The 24,904-nt window shown below is 47.3% G+C and overlaps 1 protein-coding gene across 1 annotated transcript in view; it reads right to left on the bottom strand.

Annotated features, from left to right (window-relative positions):
- Nucleotides 1-16,678, bottom strand: part of LOC140427882 (F-box only protein 40-like) — an 84,086-nt gene extending 67,408 nt beyond the window's left edge. Inside the window, exons 1-2 of the mRNA XM_072513704.1 lie at nucleotides 16,616-16,678; nucleotides 1,456-1,479 (exon numbers count right to left, since the gene is read on the bottom strand). Coding sequence (XP_072369805.1) covers nucleotides 1,456-1,458 — 3 coding nt within the window. The 5' untranslated portion in view covers nucleotides 1,459-1,479; nucleotides 16,616-16,678. The remainder of the gene's footprint in view (nucleotides 1-1,455; nucleotides 1,480-16,615) is intronic.
- Nucleotides 16,679-24,904: the final 8,226 nt, after the last annotated feature.

The following is a 24,904-nucleotide window of genomic DNA, read 5'->3' as shown; positions in this document are numbered from 1 at the left end:
TCCCCCCTACCCCCACCCCCCATTATGTTCAGGAAAGTTAGAGCTACATGTCTGCCAAAAGTTTGTTCCGTTGGACAAAATATTTGAATTTTTCAATGTATCGCTCCAGTGTTCGATGCTTTCATCATGCGGTCCTCCAGTGCCAAAAACTCCGGCCATTTTACTATGAGAAGGCACAAATGTAAGCACAAACGTGCCACAAAGTTTTAGCATGACGTTGCTTCTTTTTTCAAACAAGCTCAGCCTATTCCTTTCCGAGTTTTGAAAGGGATATTGTAAATCTCCCTCAGCTCTCAATTGTTGCAGGGTATTTGTTACTTTACTTGCTACTCGCAGTAGAGCACTGTTCCAGATCCTTTCAGGCAGAGCACATAGCAAACTTCTTTTGATGCTGTTTATTCCAAAATCTGTGTTTAAATTTTGGTTCCTTTGATAATTGCTGCAATTATTCAGTAGCCTCCATTGCCAGCTTTGGTGTAGCGATGTTTTTATCTTCTTAATCCTTTTTGGATGTCTGCAACATGAATCTCCCCCATGCACCCCCCAAACACCTCGCTCCCGGTATCTACCCAGCCCGCAACTCCTCGTGAGATTCAACGCAATCTCACGAGGCGTTGCAAGAGGAATCCCACCCACAATGGGCGGGATCAGTTTTTTGGCAAATCTGCATATTAGAGCGAGGCAGTAACACCGGCCCAATTGCGTGCGAGCAAAAAAATGCCAGCTTGGCACTCTGGCAGTGCCCCTGCCAGCTGGATGTGCCACCTGGGCACCACCCTGCCCAAAGGGCTTGCAGCTAGTGGCCTCCAATCCCCTTGGAGACGCCCACAAGTGCCATTCTGTCTGGTCCCCGTTTGTGGGGACCAGTATCATATGGCGCTCGCCTGAGGTCCCAAAGGCGAAGGAATCTGCACATTAGAGTAAGGCTTACTGCCTCGCTCTATGTATATTTGCTAAAAAAACTGATCCTGTCCATAGTGGGCGGGATTCCCCTTGCAACATCTTGAGAGATTGCGTTGAATCTTGAGAGGCTTTGCAAGCCAAGTAAACCCCGGGAGTGAAGGGTAGCATGGTGGCACAGTGGTTAGCACTGCAGCCTCATGGCGTCAAGGTCCCAGGTTCAATCCCTGCTCTGGGTCACTGTCCGGAGGGAGTTTACACATTCTCCCCGTGTTTGCATGGGTTTCGCCCCCACAACGCAAAGATATGGAGGGAAGGTGGTTTGGCCACGCTAAATTGCCCCTTAATTGGAAAAAATGAATTAGGTACTCTAATTCAAAGTTGCAGACATGTTGCAGACATCCAAAAAGGACCCGGGAGTGGGGTCTCCCGGCTTTCACCGGCCACGCTGCGCAGCGCCAAGATGCTTTTCTGGTGCAGCGTGGCCGGTCGATCACGCCCATAGTATTACATTTTACTGCTTGTGGCAGGCAAGTTCACATTCAAACTTCTTACCATTTTGATTAATCCCCTTCTCAGCTGAAAGAATAAAGAAAATTGCTTTAGATATAATTCAACAAATTTAAAGTGCAATAAATTTCCAATGAATGAATCAATCACAACAACTTTTTTCAAAATCCAGCTTATTGAGCATCAGCTGAATGGAGTACGGTTTATGATGTGGGTGGAACATAATGCAGTGATACAAGTAAATTGAATTAGTTGCATTGAGGATGAATAGACGCAACTTGTAATTGATGTAATGGGGTGAAGCATAAGTAATAATTGTATTCATTCTAACAGTTATTTCAATCGACCTGAGTTTAAGTGTGAGGATCCATTGCAGACGTCACAATATTTTCCTGGCAACTTGACTCAACCTCAGCACCAACAATGTGAAATGTCAATGTCTGAAATTCTATATTCATGAATTTCTCTATCTGAGGCAGCTAATTACTGCTGAATTTGGCCAATGTTGTTCGACATAAAATTAGATTCAGCGCCTTCAGATTTCAATAAGATACTTTAAAACTTGTAAAAGAGGGGGGGGGAAAACTACGGCTAGTGGAATTTAAATGTAATTAATAAATTCAATTAAAAAAAAAATCTGGAATTGAAACCTAGGCCAGAATTCTCCAGTCATCAGGATTCACTTTTCCCGTTGGCAGCGCACCATCGTCAGTGGGTTTCGTGGCAGCGTGGTTTCAGTGATAGATTGAGGGGGGGGGGGATAGAATTACTGCCACCAGCAGATGGCACGCTGCTGAGAAACACATGGCTGGAGAACCAGAGAATCCCGGCCTTAGTCTGAGCAAGGGTGTCCATGAAACCATCAATTCTGTAAAAGCCCATCTAGTTCACTCATGTCCTTTAGGGAAGGAAAACTGCTGCCTTATTTGATCTGGCCTAAAGGTGACTCCAGGGATGAGGTTGACTGGTTACTGTTCTTACGGGCAATTAGAAATGTGCAACAATTGCTGGCCTTCTCTGCACATCCATATCACATGAAACAAGATAAATAGTAAGAAAAAAGCAAATGACAATGACAAGGCAAATGCAAGTGAAAAAGAAAAGCAAGCAAGTGTTATGACCCTAGCTGATAATAATACTGGACAAGTCAGATCCCAGAGTGAAACCTGGCTTGATAAATCCTGGCCGGGATTCTCTGATCCCGCGCCGGGTCGGAGAATCGCCGGGGGGGGGAGGGGGATCCCGCCACGTCACTCTGATGCCGGGCCACCGATTCTCCGGTGACCGGGGAATCAGTGGCAATCGCGCCGGCGCGGTCGCCGCGGCGCCGGTCGGGGTCCGTTGAAAGCGACCCCCTGACCATTCTCTGTGCTCGATGCCTGCGCGGACCCACGCCGGGGGCCGGCTTTCAGCGCTGGAGCAGCGCACAGCATTCCGGCGCCGCTTTAGCCCCCTAGGAAGGGGTGGATGCCTGGGCCTGGAGGCGTGATGAGCACCTGTTTTCACGCAGGCGTCAACACTTGGCCGGGATTTCGGAGAATCCCGGCCCCTAACTCTATTTTTTAAACAACTGTGGAGGTTAGTTACTGAACATGTATACTTTTTGGGGGGAAATATTTCTATTAAATTTTTAACATTTTATCCAAAAACTCAGTTTCCCAGCAGGCATGCAGGATTTCCTATTAGAGAGATTAGACCTTCTGCTTGCACTCTCTGGTATGCATACACTAACTGACACCTCCTTCCCCAATCCAATGAGATTTAAAGATTGAGAAATAAACAGAGCTAGTACTGAAATGAGCTAAATTAAATTTAGATGAATTTTATGCCAAATCAGATACAGGAAGAAAAAGAAAAAGAAGAAAAGAAAAATAGATTGAGAAAAGGGAATCAGAAAGGCATAAGAACCCTGCTGATGTTACCCGCAAGAGTGTCTCAAAACCCTGAAGGATAGCTGGAAACACTGGTTCTTAGTGGTGTTTATTTTTGGAATAACGTGAGGAAATAATGTAAAACACAGTGAGGAACTAGTCCAGTTTGTGTGTAAACAATTAATAAAGAGTATTTATTCAAATAAAAGGAAATAAAAGAAGATTAATATACTACAAAAGATTAATACATACTATGATACGTATGTGTATGAATAACCCCATGTTATCTGAAGTTACCTCTTGTTCCCAAAATATATCCACATTCCCTGAACTCACTGAGGCACCCCTTTTCACATCCAATTTTAATAAACCTCTAGGTCAAATTCAGTTAATAGTTACCACAAAATACCGCTTAGGTGATCAAGCCTGGGAAATCATCATTTCCTGGTTCAGCGAAGGCACAAGAATGCGCCTTTTAGAGGAGAATATCTGCAATCTGCCACAGCTCTAAATGTTAGTTGGGACAATCCTTGGATCACAGATGGAACTCGCTTGGTTAACTGTTGGATGGAGGACTAGTCTCTTTCCCCAATGAGGGTGACAGCAGTTATACTGTTTTGTCTCTTTGATATTCCCCTCTGTGGATTCTGCTGTCTACCTCTCTCAAAGGAGGGAATAAGAATGAGCAAAAGATAAAAATGAGCACTACATAAGTATATAACCCAGATTTTAAGTAAGAAAATAGAAGCTAAGTAGACTGGATATTCCTCTTCACTGCCTGATTATTGAATGATATTTCAATGCATGGGAATCCCTTACCAATCAGATCCTTGCCAATTTTGGCCCATAATAATGATCTTTATTGTCACAAGTAAGTTTACATTAACACTGCAATGAAGTTACTGTGAAAAGCCCCTAGTCGCCACACTCCGGCACCTGTTCGGGTACACGGAGGGAGAATTCAGAATGTCCAAATTATCTAACAGCGCATCTTTTGGGACTTGTGGGAGGAAAATGGAGCACCCGGAGGAAACCCACGCAGACACGAGGAGAAGGTGCAGACTCCGCACAGACAATGACCCAAGCTGGGAATCGAACCTGGGACCTTGGGGCTGTGAAGCAACAGTGCTACCCACTATGCTACCGTGCTGCCCCTGTCTTACCAGTTGTTGCTTACAGAGGAAGCCCGTGCCCCGAAATGAGGTAGTAATTTCAGGGTAACATCATATGACCCATTTCCCTTTATGACCACCTGATTTATGCTGACCATTAAGCACATCTATATGAAACAGGCTTCGGGTGGCACGGTAGCACAGTGGTTAGCGCTGCTGCCTCACTCCGCCAAGGACCCGGGTTCGATCCTGGCCCCTGGTCACTATCTGGGTTTTGGACTTTAATGCCTGGTTTCAGGGGCAGTTTTTGAATGAATTGGTGCAGGGAGGTACAAGGAAGGTGGGAGATGTCAAAAACCCAGAAGAAGGGAATTGGAAGGGGACGAGCGAAAGTCAGCTGTCGGGTGAGTTGGTAAGTCCAGTGGGAAGAAAGATGGCGGAGATTGGGTCGCTGGATGGGGCCGCTCCCCTCACAGTGAGGGGGGGGGGGGAGAAAGAAACCTCTCTGTATGAGCTGGACATGGCACATCGGTCACTTAGGCCAAAGCCGAAAGCAAATGAGGCAACAACAGCAGTTATAATTTGCTTCCATAAGTTAAGGAGAAGGTCCTGTGTTGGGCAAAGCAAAGGTGAGAGGTGGAGTGGGAAGGTATTGGTATTTGTATATACCAACATTTGACAGTGGAACTGAAGCGAAGGCGGGTGGCCTTCGGACAGGTGAAGGCGGCACTGTCCAACAAGGCGTGAGGTTTGGAGTGGTCTACCCTGTGAAGTTGAGGGTGAGGCACAACTTGAGGGATTTCTACTTCAAGACGGTGGAGGCAGAGGAGGTGTTCATGAAGGCCGAAGGACTCGGACTGAAATAAGAGATGGGATTGGACTTGGGACATGGATTGAGGGGATGAGGACTATGCTTTGGCTTTATCTCTCTTTTTTATTGTTTCTCGTTTTGTATTTGATGGTGGAACATATGGGTTTGGGGTTGGTTGAACGGGGAGGGTAATTTACCTTTGTTTACAGTTGGTTGCAAATATATTGGGCTTTGAGGTTTTGTCGGTTTTCTGGGGGCACGCTATTGCACTGGTTTTGTTTGTTTATCTGGGACTAGGTGATGAAGGAGGGGATTGGGAGGAGGGGACTCCGCACTAGCAAGCAAAGGTTGGAGAGTGAACGGGAATGTGGTGGGGGTTCGGGGTCGTGGTCACTGGAACCTGGTGGAACAGGTTTCATTGGTCCTGGGAGGTGTGAAAAGTGGGGGGTGGGATCGATACTGGGAGAGGTGCTTGCAAGAAGAAGTGGATGGGGGAAATTCTGGGATGGGGAGGGATTCAACAAAATGATGGGAAGGGTCAGGCTTGAGGAGCAGAGCCCGGGGTAATAATGATGGCAGATAAGAGGGCGGAAGGGGGATGGTGAGAGACCACCATCAGAATAGTGACATGGAACATGAGGGGGTTAGGGGAACCGGTGAAGAGATCAAGGGTTTTTACATACTTGAAGAGCTTAAAGGCCGACGGGCTAATGTTGCAGGAGACTCTTTTGAGGGTCAAGGATCTGGTGAGGCTTAGGAAGGGTTGGGTACGTAAGGCGTTTCACTCGAGGTTTGATAGTAGGGCTCGGGGGTTAGTGGTATTGGTGGGCAAGAAGGTGAGGTTTCAGATGGAGAAGGTGGTGGCGGTTCAGGGGAGCATGGTGTGTGAAAGTAACGGAGTGCTTGAGGGGAGGTTGGTGGCACTGACGAGCGTATATGGCCCCAATTGAGATGATGCGGGGTTTGTGGGGAGGGTGCTGGGTGCTACCCGGATTTGGACACCCATGAGCTGATAGTAGGGAGGACTGCAATATGATGTTGGAACCTAAGATCCCAGCAGCGCTCGCTGGCCCAGTCAGGGAAGGGAGGGGAAGGCGGTGGCTGGGCTCGTGGTGGAAATGGGAGGAGTGGACCCGTGGAGATTCTTACATCCGAGGGAATGGGAATATTTGTTTTTCTCTCCAGTACACAAGGTGCATTCAAGCACTGACTTTTTTGTGGTGGGGAAGGCAGAATTAGCAGGGGTTAGGAGGTCGGAGTACTCAGCAATCATGATTTTGGATCATGCTCCGAATTGGATGGATGTGATTTTGGAGAAGGGGGTAGCCCAGAGGCCGGGTGGAGAATGTACATGCGGTTGTGATCGGACTGGCGCTTCTGTGACAAGATTAGGAAGGTGATCAAGGAGTAAGTGGGTTTCATTGCACAGGAGAGGTCTCGTAGTCAGTGGTCTGGGAGGCTCTGAAGGCACTAGTGAGAGGGGAGGTGATCTCGTTCAAGGCTAAGGTGGATAGGGAGGAGAGGGAGTAACACCAAAGACTGATAGAGGAGATTTTGGAAGTAGATGGGGGTATGCTGAGGACCCGGACCTAGTCGAGAGGAAGGAATTGCAGGCAAGGTTCGAGCAATTGTCTACGGGGAAAGCAGGGGGTCGGTTCAGAAGGGCGAGGGGGGCTGTCTACAAGCACAGGGAAAAGGCAGGACGTTTGCTGGTCAGCCAGCTCCGGAGGGAAGCAGCGACAAGGGAGATAGTTCGGGTACGGGATAGGACAGGGAAGTTGGTGGTGGCTCTGGAGCAGATTAATAAAGTATTTGAGGAATTTTATAGGGTGTTGTATAGGTTGGAGGCACCAGAGGAGGAGTAGGGGAGGAGGGAATTTCTGGATGACTGGAGTATCCAAGGCTGGGAGAGGAGAATAGGGCAGGGTTGGAGGGGCCAGTGGGGGAGCAAGAAGTGAAGGAGGCGATTGGGAGGATGCAGACAGGGAAGGCAGCGGGACCCGATGAATTCCCGGTTGAATTTTATAAGAAATTTAAGGACAAACTGGTGCCGTTGATAGTGGGAACGTTTGAGGATGCGATAGATAGATGCTGCAAACAATGGGGCAGGTTTCCATCTCGTTGCTACTAAAGAAGGACAATAAATCGGTGGAGTGTGGGTCATATAGGTCCATATCTCTGCTGAATGTAGATGCCAACATATTGGCAAAGGTGCTGGTGTTAAGGTTGGAAGGGTGTCTCCCAAAGGTGATTGGGGAAGACCAGATGGGGTTCGTGAAGGGAAGACAGTTGTTCTCGAATGTGAGGAGGCTGGGCAGCATGGTGGCACAGTGGTTAGCCCTGCTGCCTCACGGCGCTGAGGTCCCAGGTTCAATCCACGCTCTGGGTCACTGTCCATGTGGAGTTTGCACATTCTCCTCGTGTTTGCGTGGGTTTCGCCCCCACAACCCAAAGATGTGCAGGATAGGTGGATTGGCCACGCTAAATTGCCCCTTAATTGGGAAAAAATGAATTAGGACTCGAAATTCATTTTTTTTTAACAAAGAATGTGAGGAGGCTGTTGGATGTGGTCCTTTCCCCGGCGGAGGGAAGGGAGATAGAGGTGGTGGTGGCACTGGACACAGAGAAGGCATTTGATCGGGTAGAATGGGGTTATTTGATGGCGGTACTGGAGAGATTTGGAATTGGCCCGAAGTTTGTGGTGTGGGTGCTGGGTGCTGTATAAGGAACCGATGGCGAGTGTGCGCACTAACAGCGTGAATTCAGGCTATTTTGCACTGCACCGGGGTACAAGGCAGGGGTGTCCTATGTTCTCCCCCTCTCCGTTTGCATTGGCTATAGAGCCTTTGGCCATTTCGCGAAGGAGCTTGGGGTTGTGGAAGGGATAGTGAGGGTAGAGCAAACGGTGTCCCTATATGCCGATGATCTGCTGTTATATATTTTGGAACAGAACGCGTCAGTGAGGAGTACAATGGAGCTGTTCCAGATATTCGGGATGTTCTCGGAAAAGCAATATTTTATGGTCTCCCCAATGGGAATGGCAGTGGGGCTGGGGGGCGGGAGGGGTTGAATGACAGCCCCCCCCACCGGCTGTCATTCCACTTGACGGCAACCCACTTTAGGTATTTGGGGGCACAGGTGGCCCCGGATTGGGAAGGGCTTTAGAAGTTTAATTTCAGTAGCTTGGGGGGAAGGGTGAAGGCCGATTTATCGAGGTGGGATAATCTCCCTTTGTCATTGGTGGGCTGGGTGCAGGCAATTAAAATGAATGTTTTGCCACGATTCCTGTTTTTATTTCAATGTCTGCTGATGGGGGATGGGGGAAGGTGGAGCGAATGCGTAGAAGGTGCAGGGCTGGAGCAAGGGCGGGGGGCTCTGTTGGTAAAGATGGAGGCGGGTTCTTGGAGAAGGTCAGGGTTGCGGGCGCTGGCAACGCTGCCGCTCCCGATGGCCCCAGGGAAGTATTCAGGGAGTCCGGTGGTGATGGTCACATTGAAGATTTTGAGGCAGGTCAGGCAACACTTTAAGCTGGGGGCTGGGTCAGGGGGATGCCAATTAAGGGGAATCATAGGTTTGAGCCAGGGAGGATGGATACAAGGTTTCGGGGATGGGATGAGAGGGTGATTAAGGAAATGAAGGATTTGTCCTGTGGGGGACGATTTGCGAACTTGGAGGAGCAAGGAGAGATGTAGGGGTTGGCGCAGGAGGAAGGGTTTAGGTACATGCAGGTGTGGGACTTTGGAAGGAAGGTCTTCCCAACTTTCCCAATAGCGCCGACTTCCTCGTTGCTGAAGGCAGGGTGATGCTTTCAGCGGGGTGGGGGGGGGGGGGGGGCAACGCGGCGATCTACAATCCTGGAGCGGATTAAGGCGAAGTGGGAGGAAGAGCTGGACGTGGCGCTGGAAGAGGGACTGTGGTGTGAGGTGCTGTGGAAGGTGAATGCCTCGACTTTGTGTGCGAGGTTGGGGTTAATACAGCTGAAGGTAGTGTACAGGGCGCACCTTACTAAATCAAGGATGAGCCGGCAGTTCAAGGGGGTGGAGGATTTCTGTGAGCGATGTGGGAGGGGCACCGCGAACCATGTGTGGTAGTATGCATTAGGGGTCATGTGGGACTGTGAAGCCGTGATGCCATTGGCTGACAGATCCCAGGTCCTGGTTGGCTGTTGATCTCTAGCTCCGCCCTGAAGGCGGAGTATAAGAACCAGGAGTTCTCCCCGCAGCTCCAGTCTGTTGCTGAACTGCGGGGAACAAGTCACGCTTAATAAAGCCTCATCGACTTCATCTCTATTCGTCTCTCGTAAGTCATTGTGCGCTACAATTTATTAAGCGTGCTTAAAGGACTATGGAGCTCAGGATCGTCCCGGAATGCCTGAGGATCAGCCCCCACGCAGTGAACTCAGCAGCAATTTTTAAACACTGGCAGACTTGTTTCGAAGGCTACCTCCGAACGGCCCCCGGCCGGATCACAGAAGGCCAGAATTTGCAGGTCCTGCATTCGAGGGTAAGCCCGGAAATTTACCCTCTCATAGAAGACGCAGAGGATTTCCAGGCGGCATTCGCAGCACTAAAGAGCATCTACGTTCGCCCAGTGAACCAGGTCTACGCACGCTACCAACTCGCAACGAGACGGCAAAGTCCCGGAGAATCGCTAGACGAATTCTACGCCGCGCTGCTAATTTTGGGACGGGCCTGCAGCTGCCCGCCGGTAAACACGGCTGAACACACGGACATGTTAATTCGCGATGCGTTTGTGGCAGGTATGAACTCTCCCCAAATCCGCCAAAAACTGTTAGAAAAAGAGTCGCTAGGACTCTCAGAGGCACGGGCCCTTGCAGCTTCCCTAGATGTGGCCGCGCAAAACGCCCGCGCGTACGGCTCCGACCGCGCGGCAACCCCTTGGGCTCCGTGGACCCCCGTCGCGACAAACCCCCCCCCTCACAGGCTTGCGCGGTTCAGACGCCAGGTCATCCCGGGGGGGGGGCCGCTGCTATTTCTGCGGCCAGGCGAAACACCCCCGGCAGCGCTGCCCGGCCCACGCAGCGATTTGCAAGAGCTGCGGCAAAAAGGGCCATTTCACGGCTGTGTGCCGGTCCCGGGGGTTCGCCGCTGTCCCCGGAGAAGAAAGAGTCCAGCGCATCCCAAACGCTCCCCAACCCCCCCAGCGCCCCATGTGCGACCCGCAGGCGCCGCCAGTTTGGGTCCCGGCCACCACGAGGGGAGGATGGGCGCCACCATCTTGTGACCCCCCAGCCATGTGCGATGCATGGGGGCGGCCATTTTGTCCACCTCCGCCGCCATCTTGGGACCCCCCAGCCATGTGCGATGCATGGCGGTGGCCATTTTGTTCACCCCCGCCGCCATCTTCGACGCAACAATGGACCCCAGTATCGACGGCTCCACGGGGTTCGAAGAAGACGCTGAGACACTGCGACCCCGTCTGGCCTCGGTGACGCTGGACCAAGCACGGCCCCGGACGCTCCAGACGACGACAACAACAGTGCTGATCAACGGACACGAGACACCATGCCTGATCGACTCCGGGAGCACAGAAAGCTTCATCCACCCCGACACGGTAAGACGCTGTTTTTTGACCATCCGTCCCAGTACGCAAAAGATTTCCCTAGCTGCAGGATCCCACTCCGTACAGATCAAAGGGTTCTGCATAGTGACCCTAACGGTGCAAGGGAGGGAGTTTAAAAACTACAGGCTCTACGTCCTTCCCCAACTCTGCGCGCCCACATTACTGGGATTAGACTTCCAGTGCAACCTGCAGAGCCTAACATTCCAATTCGGCGGCCCAATACCCCCACTCACTATCTGCGGCCTCGCAACCCTCAAAGTTGAACCCCCATCCTTGTTTGCAAACCTCACCCCGGATTGCAAACCCGTCGCCACTAGGAGCAGACGGTACAGCGCCCAGGACCGGACATTTATTCGGTCCGAAGTCCAGCGGCTGCTGAAGGAAGGCATAATCCAGGCCAGCAATAGTCCCTGGAGAGCACAGGTGGTAGTAGTAAAGACAGGGGAGAAGCAAAGGATGGTCATAGACTATAGCCAGACCATCAACAGGTACACACAGCTAGATGCGTACCCTCTCCCCCGCATATCCGACATGGTCAATCGGATTGCCCAATATAAGGTCTTCTCCACCGTGGACCTCAAGTCCGCCTACCATCAGCTCCCCATCCGCCCAAGTGACCGCAAGTACACAGCCTTCGAGGCAGACGGGCGATTATACCATTTCCTAAGGGTCCCATTTGGCGTCACAAACGGGGTCTCGGTCTTACAACGGGAGATGGACCGAATGGTTGATAACACGGGTTGCAGGCCACGTTCCCGTATCTCGACAACGTAACCATCTGCGGCCACGATCAGCAGGACCACGACGCCAACCTCCAAAAATTCCTCCAGACCGCTAAAGCCTTGAACCTCACATACAACGAGGACAAGTGCGTGTTTAGCACAAACTGGCTAGCCATCTTGGGATATGTAGTGCGCAATGGGATAATAGGCCCCGACCCCGAACGTATGCGCCCCCTCACGGAATTTCCCCTCCCCCACTGCTCCAAAGCCCTGAAACGCTGCCTGGGGTTCTTTTCATATTACGCCCAGTGGGTCCCCCAGTACGCAGACAAGGCCCGCCCCCTAATACAGACCACTACCTTCCCCCTGTCGACAGAGGCTCGCCAGGCCTTCAGCCGCATCAAAGCGGATATCGCAAAGGCCACGATGCGCGCCATCGACGAGTCCCTCCCCTTCCAGGTCGAAAGCGATGCCTCCGATGTAGCTCTAGCGGCCACCCTTAACCAAGCGGGCAGACTCGTGGCCTTTCTCCCGAACCCTCCACGCCTCAGAAATCCGCCACTCCTCAGTGGAAAAGGAAGCGCAAGCCATAGTGGAAGCTGTGCGACATTGGAGGCATTACCTGGCCGGCAGGAGATTCACTCTCCTCACTGACCAACGGTCGGTAGCTTTCATGTTCGATAATGCACAGCGGGGCAAAATTAAAAATGACAAGATCTTAAGGTGGAGGATCGAGCTCTCCACCTTCAACTACGAGATCTTGTACCGTCCCGGAAAGCTGAACGAGCCGTCCGATGCCCTATCCCGCGGCACATGTGTCAACGCACAAATAAACCGTCTCCAAACCCTCCACGAGGACCTCTGCCACCCGGGGGTCACTCGGTTCTACCATTTTATAAAGTCCCGCAACCTCCCCTACTCCATGGAGGAGGTCCGTACAGTCACCAGGAACTGCCACATCTGCGCAGAGTGCAAACCGCACTTTTTCAGGCCGGATAGAGCGCACCTGATCAAGGCTTCCCGTCCCTTTGAACGCCTCAGTCTGGATTTCAAAGGCCCCTCCCCTCCACCGACCGCAACACATACTTCCTGAACGTGGTGGACGAGTACTCTCGTTTCCCTTTCGCCATCCCCTGCCCCGACATGACAGCGGCCACAGTTATTAAAGCCCTTAGCACCATATTCACACTGTTCGGTTGCCCCGCATATATCCATAGCGACAGGGGGTCCTCCTTCATGAGTGACGAGCTGCGCCAGTTCCTGCTCAGCAAGGGTATAGCCTCGAGCAGGACGACCAGCTACAACCCCCGGGGGAACGGGCAAGTAGAGAGGGAGAACGGCACAGTCTGGAAGACCGTCCTACTGGCCCTACGGTCCAGGGATCTCCCAGTTTCACGGTGGCAGGAGGTCCTCCCGGACGCTCTCCACTCCATCCGGTCGCTGCTGTGTACCACCACTAATCAAATGCCTCATGAGCGCCTCCTTGTCTTCCCCAGGAAGTCCTCCTCTGGAACGTCGCTGCCGACCTGGCTGGCGGCCCCAGGACCCATCTTGCTCCGGAAACATGTGCGGGCGCACAAGTCGGACCCGTTGGTCGAGAGGGTTCACCTCCTCCACGCGAACCCGCAGTATGCCTACGTGGCGTACCCCGACGGCCGACAGGACACGGTCTCCCTGCGAGACCTGGCGCCCGCCGGCAACACGCACACTCCCCCGACACCAATCACCCCCTCCCTGCCACCGGCGCACCCCGCGACCGCCCCCTTCCCGGGAGGATCAGTCCTCCTCCCATGTCCGACCAGGAGTGAAGCAGAAGCAGACACCGTAAAGCTCCCGGAGACGACAACGCTGGAACAAGCACCTGCACCACCACCGGGGCTGAGGCGATCGACAAGGAAGACCAGACCGCCCGCTCGACTCGTGGCATCGGCGTGACACAAGAATGTTGTGGACTTTAACGAGAATGTTCTTTTTCTTCTTACAAATATTGTAAATAGTTCACAAACCCTGTACATAGACCAGTGTAGGGCAAAGTGTAGGGCACTGTAATGACATGCAAAAAGTTTTTTCCTCCCAGGACCAGCCTTGTAAACCCCTACCACCATGCGAAGCACCACCCCGCTGGGTTCATTTTTAACAAGGGGTGAATGTGGTAGTATGCATTAGGGGTCATGTGGGACTGTGAAGCCGTGATGCCATTAGCTGACAGATCCCGGGTCCTGGTTGGCTGTTGATCTCTAGCTCCGCCCTGAAGGCGGAGTATAAGAACCAAGAGTTCTCCCCGCAGCTCCAGTCTGTTGCTGAACTGCGGGGAACAAGTCACGCTTAATAAAGCCTCATCGACTTCATCTCTATTCGTCTCTCGTAAGTCATTGTGCGCTACACCATGTTCATATGTTTTGGTCCTGCCTGAAGCTGGAAACGGTTTGGAGGACGGTTTTCAGTACAATCTCAGGAATCTTGCATGTTGACGTGGAGCCCGGTCCCTTAAAAGCCAAATTTGGGGTGTCGGACCGACCTGAGCTGCAGGTGGGTGCAGGGGGCAGATATCTTAGCCTTCGCCTCGCTGATCGCTCGTAGGCGAGTCTTGTTGGGGCGGAGGTCAGTTCTCCACCCTGTGCCTCGGCGTGGCAGGGGGATCTGCTGGAGTTTTTGACCCTGCAACAGGTGAAGTTCGGGGGGTGAAGGAGGGGTTCTACAATTGTTGGGGTTTGTTCATCATGCACTTTCGGGAGTTGGTTACCGTTGACATTTGAGGTGGGGGGTCGGGGGGAGTTTTGTTTGTTTGGGGCTGTTTTGGTTTTGTAAAAATGTTGAAAATCTGTCGAGTAAAAATGTATATTTTTAAAATTAGGAACCATTCTTTTGGCTACAACTTGTAAAATTGCTCTATTCTCATGAACTGTAATATTTTTTTTTACGTGTACGTGCACGGCTGCTGAGTGACATAGCGTTTGCAATCAAGGTGAATATATGAATAATGATCCTTACATTTTAAACCTACAAACTCTACTGCTGATTACTTAAATTGACTGCATACTTAAAGGGACTAAGAAACAGATCAATCTACTTAAATAAAACACCCTTTTTATAGACAGTAAGAGAAGGAATTGGGGGATTCAGTTTCTCTTTCCTCCACGTAACAGTCTTACTTTCACTTACAGCTACAAGATTATATGGGGCATGGATAGAGTGGATGGGCAGGCACTCTTTCCCAGGGTGGAGGGGTCAGTCACCAGGGGGCATAGGTTTAAGGTCCGTGAAGCAAAGTTTAGAGGAGATGTGCGAGGCAGGTTTTTTACGCAGAGGGTGGTGAGTGCCTGGAACATGTTGTCGGGGGGGTTGTGAAAGCAGATACATTAATGGCATTCAAAAGGCATCTTGACAAATACATGGATAGGATGGGTATATAGGGATACAGCACAAGGAAGAGCTGAGGGTTTTTGGCAAAAGTTGGTACCATGACCGGTACAGGTTTGGAGGGCCGAAGGGCCTGTTCCTGTGCTGTATTGTTCTTTGTACACAAAAGCTACGCCTATAATTGTATAGTCACTGATCTACAGGAAAATAGATTTAATAATCCCAGTGCAACCAGTGAAGATCTGATTTTTATTTATCTGGATTGTAGCTAAAATTGCTTGGCGACTGGTAGCAAGAACTAACTCCAATTTGGCACCCGCACCCTTACTGCCTGCCCCTTTCAGCTGATACAGGAATTTAAATCCTGAAGCAGGAAGCAATTTCCCACCCCTAAAATTAACAAACCTCCAATGAACAACATTTAAATCATTCAGAGTTTGCAAATATTATTTTACATTAAAACTTTAATATAGTTTATACGAATGTAGGTGGGAATAGTGAAGTTGTCTCTTTTTATCACAGTTCTGGCAATTGTGCTACTGAAGAAAACCCAAGCTGGCATTTCAAATCATATCAATAATCAAAACATCTGGCATGTAATGCTAGAACAAAACACTGCAGACGCTGGTAATGTGAAACAAAAACAGAAAATACTCAGCATCTGTGGAGACAGAAACAAGTTTAACATTTCAGGTTGATAACCTTGAAAAGGTCATCAATCTAAAATATTAACTCTGTTTCTCTCTCCGTGAATGCTACCAGACTCACTGAGTACTTTCAGCATGTTCAGTTATTATTGCATGTATTGCTTGTGGTTCATGAAAATATATATTAGTGATAATGTTCTCCAGTATACCAGATTTAGTCAGTTTACAATGTCTTTCTTCAGTTCATTAGCTTTGAAAGCAAGGCCATCTTTGATTTTAGTCCTAGCCCCAGTAAACATGAACATGTCTCCTTATTTGTTACAGGCAACATTTAATCTACTCGTGTTGATCATTCGAACCATATTTTAGGGACTATTGTGGGTTATTATAGATTTATTTCATCACATTTGGCACTGCAGTGAAAAGGTTTAATCTATGAGGCACCATCTGACCCATATGGTTTCAAGGAATAAAGGATCATTAACGTACATTTTTGTAAGTGTTCATCAAGAAAAGGAGCAAAACTTTCACTTTTGGCATGTTACTCCTTGAACGCTTGGCGAATTTGTACATCCACGTACAAATCTGCATGTAATTTTTAAAAATAAATTTAGAGTACAGTAATTTATTTTTCCAATTAAGGGGCAATTTAGCGTGGCGAATCCACCTAACCTACACATCTGTGGGGGTGAAACCCACGCAGACATGGGGAGAATGTGCAAACTCCACACGGACAGTGACCCAGGGCCGGGATTCGAATCCAGGTCCTCAGCGCCGCAGAATTTGCATGTAACATACATACTTATTTGAAGAGGAACATTTTTTAAAAAGGAGAGATAACTTTAAAAATCTTTATTTCTCACAGCTTTGTCAACTTGAAGATTTTATTTGTTAAGGATGTTAGACGCCATTACATATTGAGTTGTGTTTCCTTACTGAGATTTTCTGGATCACAAGATCTATTTGCTCTAACAGCATTCACAGGGCATTCAATGCTTTAGCTGAATGATCCAACTTAATATCCAGCACACGTATTTAAGTCTATACTTCATACAAACAATTCGAATTAAAGCAATGCTGGTAACAAATCCAAACTTACCTTTAATGGTGCCAAGAACAATGTTGTGGTTGCGTTTAGTCTTCCCTTCTCAGAACTGAAAACTGCACATACGCGACTCACGAGGAGGTCACATTTATATTTAGATAAATGTGTTTGGTTTTAAAAATAAACTGAATTAGAGCTTTTGGAATGAGGTAAGTGATATTTGGTATCCTACCCGGGTAACAAACCATTCATGTCAAAAACATTGCTATTTATTTTCTTGTTAAAATACTAAGTCATTACTTAAGATATTGAATAAGAAATGTCTCCCACTTTAGTTAAAGGTCAGTGCACATTCAGAGTGATTTTTGCATTTCAAAGCAATACCAGTGGCATAAAGCAAAGAAGTGTCAAACTCACACAACAACTAATATTTTTCTGAAAGCATTATGCACTACAAGGAAGAACTTATTATGGCAAAATATTTTCATTTTGTTTGTTTGGCTATGGGAACCCAGTGTCTATCTACGGTTACAGCTTTAATTCCCAGCTTCTGCTAATACTGTTTACAAGAGTGGGTAACAGGATTACTGAAAGTGAAAGCATTACATAGCGGCCCAAATCAATTCAATACTGTGCAGTAAAAACAGAAAATACTCGAATCATTCAACAAGCGTGGCAGCATCTGTGTAGAGAGAAATAAAGCTTTTCAGGGCTATGACTTTTCATTAATGTTCTTTAGGACTGAACTTACATTCCTCATTGCTAGCTGATGGGGTAGGTAGATGCTCCAAAACATACAATCCATAATGAATGTGGAAGGGCCAAAGCAATTATTTTCATCCTTAAAACCAACACCGATCCTGGTACACATAGGTTAAATCAGACTGTTCACAACCGGTGTACTCACAAAGATGATTTTTTTTTTCCATACAAATATGGTTATTCTAATTTTCTCTTTTCCAACCTCCTCTTTCTACATCTATAAACTTCAACTCACCCAGAACCTGGATGCTGGTTTCCTACCCTACGACCATCACACCCAACTTCACGGACTTACATTAGCTCTGGGTGTTATATTACTTACAGTAACTTATGTATATACAGATATGCAGATCACTACAATGGGTTCTCCAACACCTTAATTATTTTAAATAAGAAACGAAAATGCTGGGGAAAAAAATCAGCCGGTCTGGCAGCATCTGTAGAGAGAAACAGAGTTAATGTTTCAAATCTACTATTTGACAGGCAATTTCCCAATGAATTATAACTCTCCCAACAAATCTAAAACATATCTGACTTGCCACTAGATCATCAAAATGCAATATGCCAGTCATCGATTTCTCTTCAAAAATCTCAGTGCAGGCACTCCACAAGTCACCTAATTCCCCCTCTCTTGCTCACTCCCATACTCCTTAGCATTCCTCTTTCAAGTAACTAGTTTTTAGTTAAAAGAATGTATATACTCTGCTTCAACTTTGGTTAGGGCATAAATTCCACATCTTCATCACCATCTGTGCATAACATGTTTTTCTTAATACCTCTTTAATTCTTCTTGTAACTATTTCAAATGTGTGCCCTTGTTCCAAATGTGGCACCCATTAGTGCCAATATTCCGTCACTATTTATCTTATATAATCTATTGGTCATCCTTTGTCATTTTGCATCACAGCACTTTAGTGCTCCAATGCCTTACATTTTGTACTGCTTCAAGACACCAGGAAAGAGTAGGATCCAATAGGGACCAAAGGGGTAATCTTTGTGTCGGGCCGGATGACATTGGTAACGTGTTAAATGAGTACTTTACGTGTGTCTTCACTTTGGAGAAGGAGGATATAGGTGCAGAATTCAGACAGAGGGATGTGAGGTTCTTGAACAGTTTGGCATATGTGAGGAGGTACTGGAGGTTTTGCTGGGCTTAAAAGTGGACAAATCCCCAAGTCCAGATGAGTTGTGTTCCAGGCTGCTGTGGAAGACAAGGGAGCAAATTACAGGGGCTCTGATCCCTGGCCTCTCTGGCCACAGCAGAGGTACCAGAGGACTAGAGGACAGCTAAAGTGGTTCCACTTTTCAAGAAGGGTGGTAGAGCTAAACCAGGAAATTGCAGACCAGTGAGTCTCACATCAGTGCAGGGAACTATTGGAGAAAATTCTGAAGAACAAAATCAATTTTCACTCAGAGGGGCAAGGTTTGATCAGGAACAGTCAGCATGGCTTTGTCAGAGGGATGTCATGCCGCACAAATTTTTAAAAAATTTTTGAGGTGACCAGGTGTGTTGATGAGGGTAGGACATTTGTTGTAGTTTATATGGATTTCAGAAAAACCTTTGATAAGGTCCCACATGGAAGACTGATAAAGGAGGTAAAAGTACATGGGGTCCAGGGTAATGTGGCAAGTTGAATCCAAAATTTGCTTAGTGATAGGAGACAGAGGACGATGGTAGAAGGCTGTGTGACTGAAGGCTGGTGTCCAGTGGCATACCACAGGAATTAATGTTGGGTCTCTTATTGTTTGTGATATACATAAACGATACAGAAGAAAATATAGGGGAAAGATAAGGTAGTTTTCAGATGACACAAAGATTGGCGGGTGGTTGACAATGAAGGTCGTAGGTTACAGGATAATATAGACAGATTGGTCAGATGGGCAGATCAGTGGTAGATGGAATTTAACCTGGAAAAGTATGAGGTGATGGATTTTGGAAGGAGTAATATGACAAGGGAGTATTCAATGAATGGCAGGACACTAGGAAGCTTAGAGGAACAGAGAGTTGTTGGGGTGCTTGTCCACAGATATCGGAAGGCGGCAGGACAGGTGAATAGGGTAGTTAAGAAGGCAGACGGGACACTTGTCTTTATCAGCCGTGGCACAGATTATAAGAGCAGGGAGGTTATATTGGAGCTGTACAGGACTTTGGTTAGGCCACAGCTGGAGTACTATGTTCAGTTCTGGTCACTGCTCTATAGGAAGGATGTGATTGCACGAGAGAGAGTGCAGAGGCGATTCAGCAGAATGTTGCCTAGGATGGAATATTTTCACTAAGAGAGGCTGGATAAGCTCAGGTTGCATTCTTTGGAACAAAGAAAACTGAGAGGGGACCTTTTTGAGGTGTATAAGATTATGAGGGGCATGGACAGGATGGATAGAAAGCAGCAGTTCCCTTTCGTTAAAAGGTCAATAACAAGGCATAATTTTAAGGTGAAAGGCAGGAGGTTTAGGGGGGATTTGAGGAAAAATGTTTTCACCCAGAGTGGTGGGAATCTGGAATGTACTGCCTGAGAGAGTAATTGAGGCAGGAAACCTCACAATCTTTAAAAAGTACTTAGATGAGCACTTGAAATGCCATAAGATTCAAGGCATTAGGCCAAGTGTCGGGAAGTGGGATTAGTGTAGATTTTGAGTAGTTTTTTATTGGTGCAGGGGTGATGGGCTGTAGGGCCTCTTCCGTATTGTCTGATTCTATGATGTGAATGTGAAAAGCACTATATAAATGTAAGTCTTTGTTTTTAGAATATGGATTTGCTACAAGATTACTTCTGTCTAAAAACAGCAAAACATCAAATAAGGTGTTATTTAGTATGGGTTTGAAAGAAACTTGAAGAAAAAGTAGAGCCAGATTTATATTCAAAAGACGAACACAAAGGCATTGAGAATTAAAAGCAGCCACCAGCCGCAACCCACGAAGAGCAATTGACTGCAGCAAATCATTAGTCTACCAAATTAATGATATTAAATCTGTGTTTTTTTCTTTACTAGCCAAGGGATATGGAGCAAGGTAGAAAAAATAACATGGTCGTGGGTTGCTCGGTGACTACAAGTATGGTCTCCAAGTGTTTCATATTTATTGCCATTGCTTGTTGGCAAGCAATATATTTCTATAGTACCTAGGTTAGATCACACTTATAAAAAGGAGTGAACTGGGGAGGGAGCAAAAACGATTTGGAAGGATATCAAATCTGAGCGGTTATACCTATCAAGAAAGATTGAACAGGGCAGATCTCTTTTCGGAAGTTAAGGGACAACTAAAGAGCATCCTGATAGAGGTAGTCAAGATTATGAAAAGATTTACCAGGGTAGGAGGCACAGAAAAGAGGCTTCCACTTGCAGTCTAGACTAGAATATGGGCCATCAATATAAGATAGGCATTAATAAATTCAATATTGAATTCAGGATAAACCTCTTTACCCAGAGACATTAAGAATATAGGCTTTGTGTTATGACCTTGAGGGGGACGAATAACTTTATTTTAAAAATTCAAATTTCCAATTAACTGAAAGCAGGTTAACTGAAGGTTTCACGTTTTAAACAAAAAATATTTATTGTACAAGAGTTAAACACAATACTACCAAGCTATATTTTGTAAACACTTATTAAGACCAAAAATCTCAATAGTATTCTCCTTGTTCTATTGTGATTTCCACCCAAGAGTTCCCCTCTACTTTACAGGATCTTGAGTGTATGTTCACTTCCCCGGTCTGTAAAATATGGTTCAGTGAGTTTTACTATATCAGGCTATTGCTAATGTAATCTGTGGAACAGCCCTCCAAATTTTGGCAAAATCCCCAATTTTAGTGAGGAGGACTTTGCAGGGTGGACCTCTGTGGTCTCTTGTGCCGAGGGCAGTTTTATTCTTATTTGACATTTCTGTAGGGGTATGGTACAATTGAGTGGCTTGTTGGCCCATTTCAGAGCACAGTTATGAATTAAACACATTGCTGTTGGTCTGGAGTTACATGTAGGTCAGACGGACAAGGACGTCAGATTTACTTCCTTGAAGGACGTTAGAACATAGAACATTACAGCGCAGTACAGGCCCTTCGGCCACTCGATGTTGCGCCGACCTGTGAAACCACTCTAAAGCCCATCTACACTATTCCCTTATCGTCCATATGTCTATCCAATGACCATTTGAATGCCCTTAGTGTTGGCGAGTCCACTACTGTTGCAGGCAGGGCATTCCATGCCCTTACTACTCTCTGAGTAAAGAACCTACCTCTGACATCTGTCTTATATCTATCTCCCCTCAATTTAAAGCTATGTCCCCTCGTGCTAGATATCACCATCTGAGGAAAAAGGCTCTCACTGTCCACCCTATCCAATCCTCTGATCATCTTGTATGCCTCAATTAAGTCACCTCTTAACCTTCTTCTCTCTAACGAAAACACCCTCAAGTCCCTCAGCCTTTCCTCATAAGATCTTCCCTCCATACCAGGCAACATTCTGGTAATTCTCTTCTGCACCCTTTCCAATGCTTCCACATCCTTCCTATAATGCGACGACCAGAATTGCACCCAATACTCCAAATGCGGCCGTACCAGAGTTTTGTACAGCTGCAACATGACCTCATGGCTCCGAAACTCAATCCCTCTACCAATAAAAGCTAACACACCGTATGCCTTCTTAACAACCCTCTCAACCTGGGTGGCAACTTTCAGGGATCTATGTACATGGACACCGAGATCTCTCTGCTCATCCACACTGCCAAGAATCTTACCATTAGCCCAGTACTCTGTCTTCCTGTTATTCCTTCCAAAATGAATCACCTCACACTTTTCTGCATTAAACTCCATTTGCCACCTCTCAGCCCAGCGCTGCAGCTTATCTATGTCCCTCTGTAACTTGTAACATCCTTCCGCACTGTCCACAACTCCACCGACTTTAGTGTCATCTGCAAATGTACTCACCCATCCTTCTACGCCCTCCTCCAGGTCATTTATAAAAATGACAAACAGCAGTGGCCCCAAAACAGATCCTTGTGGTACACCACTAGTAACTGGACTCCAGTCTGAACATTTCCCATCAACCACCACCCTTTGTCTTCTTCCAGCTAGCCAATTTATGATCCAAACTGCTAAATCTCCCTGAATCCCATGCCGCCGTATTTTCTGCAGTAGCATACCGTGGGGAACCTTATCAAACGCTTTACTGAAATCCATATACACCACATCAACTGCTTTACCCTCATCCACCTGTTTGGTCACCTTCTCAAAGAACTCAATAAGGTTTGTGAGGCACGACCTACCCTTCATAAAACCGTGTTGACTATCTCTAATCAAATTATTCCTTTCCAGATGATTATACATCCTATCTCTTATAAACCTTTCCAAGATTTTGCCCACAACAGAAGTAAGGCTCACTGGTCTATAGTTACCGGGGTTGTCTATACTCCCCTTCTTGAACAAGGGGACAACATTTGCTATCCTCCAGTCTTCTGGCACTATTCCTGTAGACAAAGATGACTTAAAGATCAAAGCCAAAGGCTCAGCAATCTCCTCCCTAGCTTCCCAGAGAATCCTAGGATAAATCCCATCCGGACCAGGGGACTTATCTATTTTCACACTTTCCAGAATTGCTAACACCGCCTCCTTATGAACCTCAAGTCCTTTTAGTCTAGTAGCCTGAATCTCAGTATTCTCCTCGACAACATTGTATTTTTCCTGTGTGAATACTGACGAAAAATATTCATTTAGCACCTCTCCTATCGCCTCGGACTCCAAGCACAACTTCCCACTACTGTCCTTGACTGGCCCTACTCTTACCCTAGTCATTCGATTATTCCTGACATATCTATAGAAAGCTTTAGGGTTATCTTTGATCCTACCTGCCAAAGACTTCTCATGTCCCCTCCTGGCTCGTCTTAACTCTCTCTTTAGGTCCTTCCTAGCTAACTTGTAACTCGCGAGCGCCCTAACTGAACCTTCATGTCTCATCTTTACATAAGCCTCCTTCTTCCTCTTGACAAGTGTTTCGACTGCTTTAGTAAACCATGGATCCCTTGCTCGACCACTTCCTCCCTGCCTGACAGGTACATACTTATCAAGGACACGCAGTAGCTGTTCCTTGAACAAGCTCCACATTTCCATTGTGCCCATCCCCTGCAATTTTCCTCTCCAACCGATGCATCCTAAGTCTGCATCATAATTGCCTTTCACCCAGATATAACTCTTGCCCTGCGGTATATACCTATCCCTTTCCATCACTAAAGTAAACGTAATTGAATTGTGGTCACTATCACCAAAGTGCTCACCTACCTCCAAATCTAACACCTGTCCTGGTTCATTACCCAGTACCAAATACAATATGGCCTCGCCTCTCGTTGGCCTATCTACATACTGTGTCAGGAAACCCTCCTGCACACATTGGACAAAAACGGACCTTTCTAAAGTACTTGAACTATAACGTTTCCAGTCAATATTTGGAAAGTTAAAGTCCCCCATAACAACTACCCTGTTGCTTTCGCTCCTATCCAGAATCATCTTTGCAATCCTTTCCTCTACATCTCTGGAACTTTTCGGAGGCCTATAGAAAACCCCTAACAGGGTGACCTCTCCTTTCCTGTTTCTAACCTCAGCCCATACTACCTCAGTAGACGAGTCCTCATCAAACATCCTTTCTGCCACCGTAATACTGTCCTTGACTAACAATGTCACCCCTCCCCTCTTTTACCACCTTCCCTGAGCATAGTGAAACAGATGCGTTTTTACAACAATCCAGTAGTTTTATGGTCGCCATTATTGGGCGCAGATTTATGAATTGGATCTAAATTCCACTAGCTGCTGTGGTGGGATTTAAACTCATGTCTATTGCGCATTGGTCCAGGCTTCTTCATTACAAGTGCAGTAATATAAGAAAAATACTATTCTTTGAATGGGAGGCGCACAGTATAAATTTCAGGGGAATGTAGGTAAATGCATTCCCTTCATCAATTGCCTCCATGTGTGCTCCGATGAGCCTTTGCACAATGCCTTTGAGAGCTTCTTTTTCCTGGTGGGGCCATCTATGATGACAAAGTTAGGTGTAATTGCCAGACAGAGTGCAGTCCAAAAGATCCTTAACAGCAGAACAGGCGATGGAAGAGTGTGCATCTCATCAGCTATGAGGCGAAATAAGGCTGCTGCACCAAAATGGTCCCAATAATTATGTTTCGACACGTCACTGAAATCTGCCCATCAACCCGTCAAGATGTGTGGACAGTGTATGCATCCCAAAGTCACCACCTTCAAAAAGGTCACATGCGACCTTCTGCCAGTCGTCATTTGCCAAGTCCTGTGGCGATGGAGAATTGGCGACAGGGACAGGGCTGTGATTCTGGGAGTCCCTAGTCAAAAATCTGCACAGAGGCAACAGATGCATGAAACCCATTGGACACTTGTGTTGGGACAGATATGTTTTTGGGTTGCAACATCTGTGATGGAGCAGTACTCCTCAGGATATCCTCTGCTCACCCCAAATGGGGAGAGGTGAAGAAAAGGTGCCCTAAATATAGGCTGTTCTATTTTCTCCAGCTGGGGAAACAACCTCTTCTGCCAGGACAAATACAAAACTACATGGAAGCATCTTAGATCA

Source organism: Scyliorhinus torazame, chromosome 8 (genome assembly GCF_047496885.1).
Source record: "Scyliorhinus torazame isolate Kashiwa2021f chromosome 8, sScyTor2.1, whole genome shotgun sequence".
Lineage (NCBI taxonomy): Eukaryota > Metazoa > Chordata > Chondrichthyes > Carcharhiniformes > Scyliorhinidae > Scyliorhinus > Scyliorhinus torazame.
Note: the sequence above shows the minus strand (reverse complement) of the source record. Positions and strands in the feature narration are given on the sequence as shown.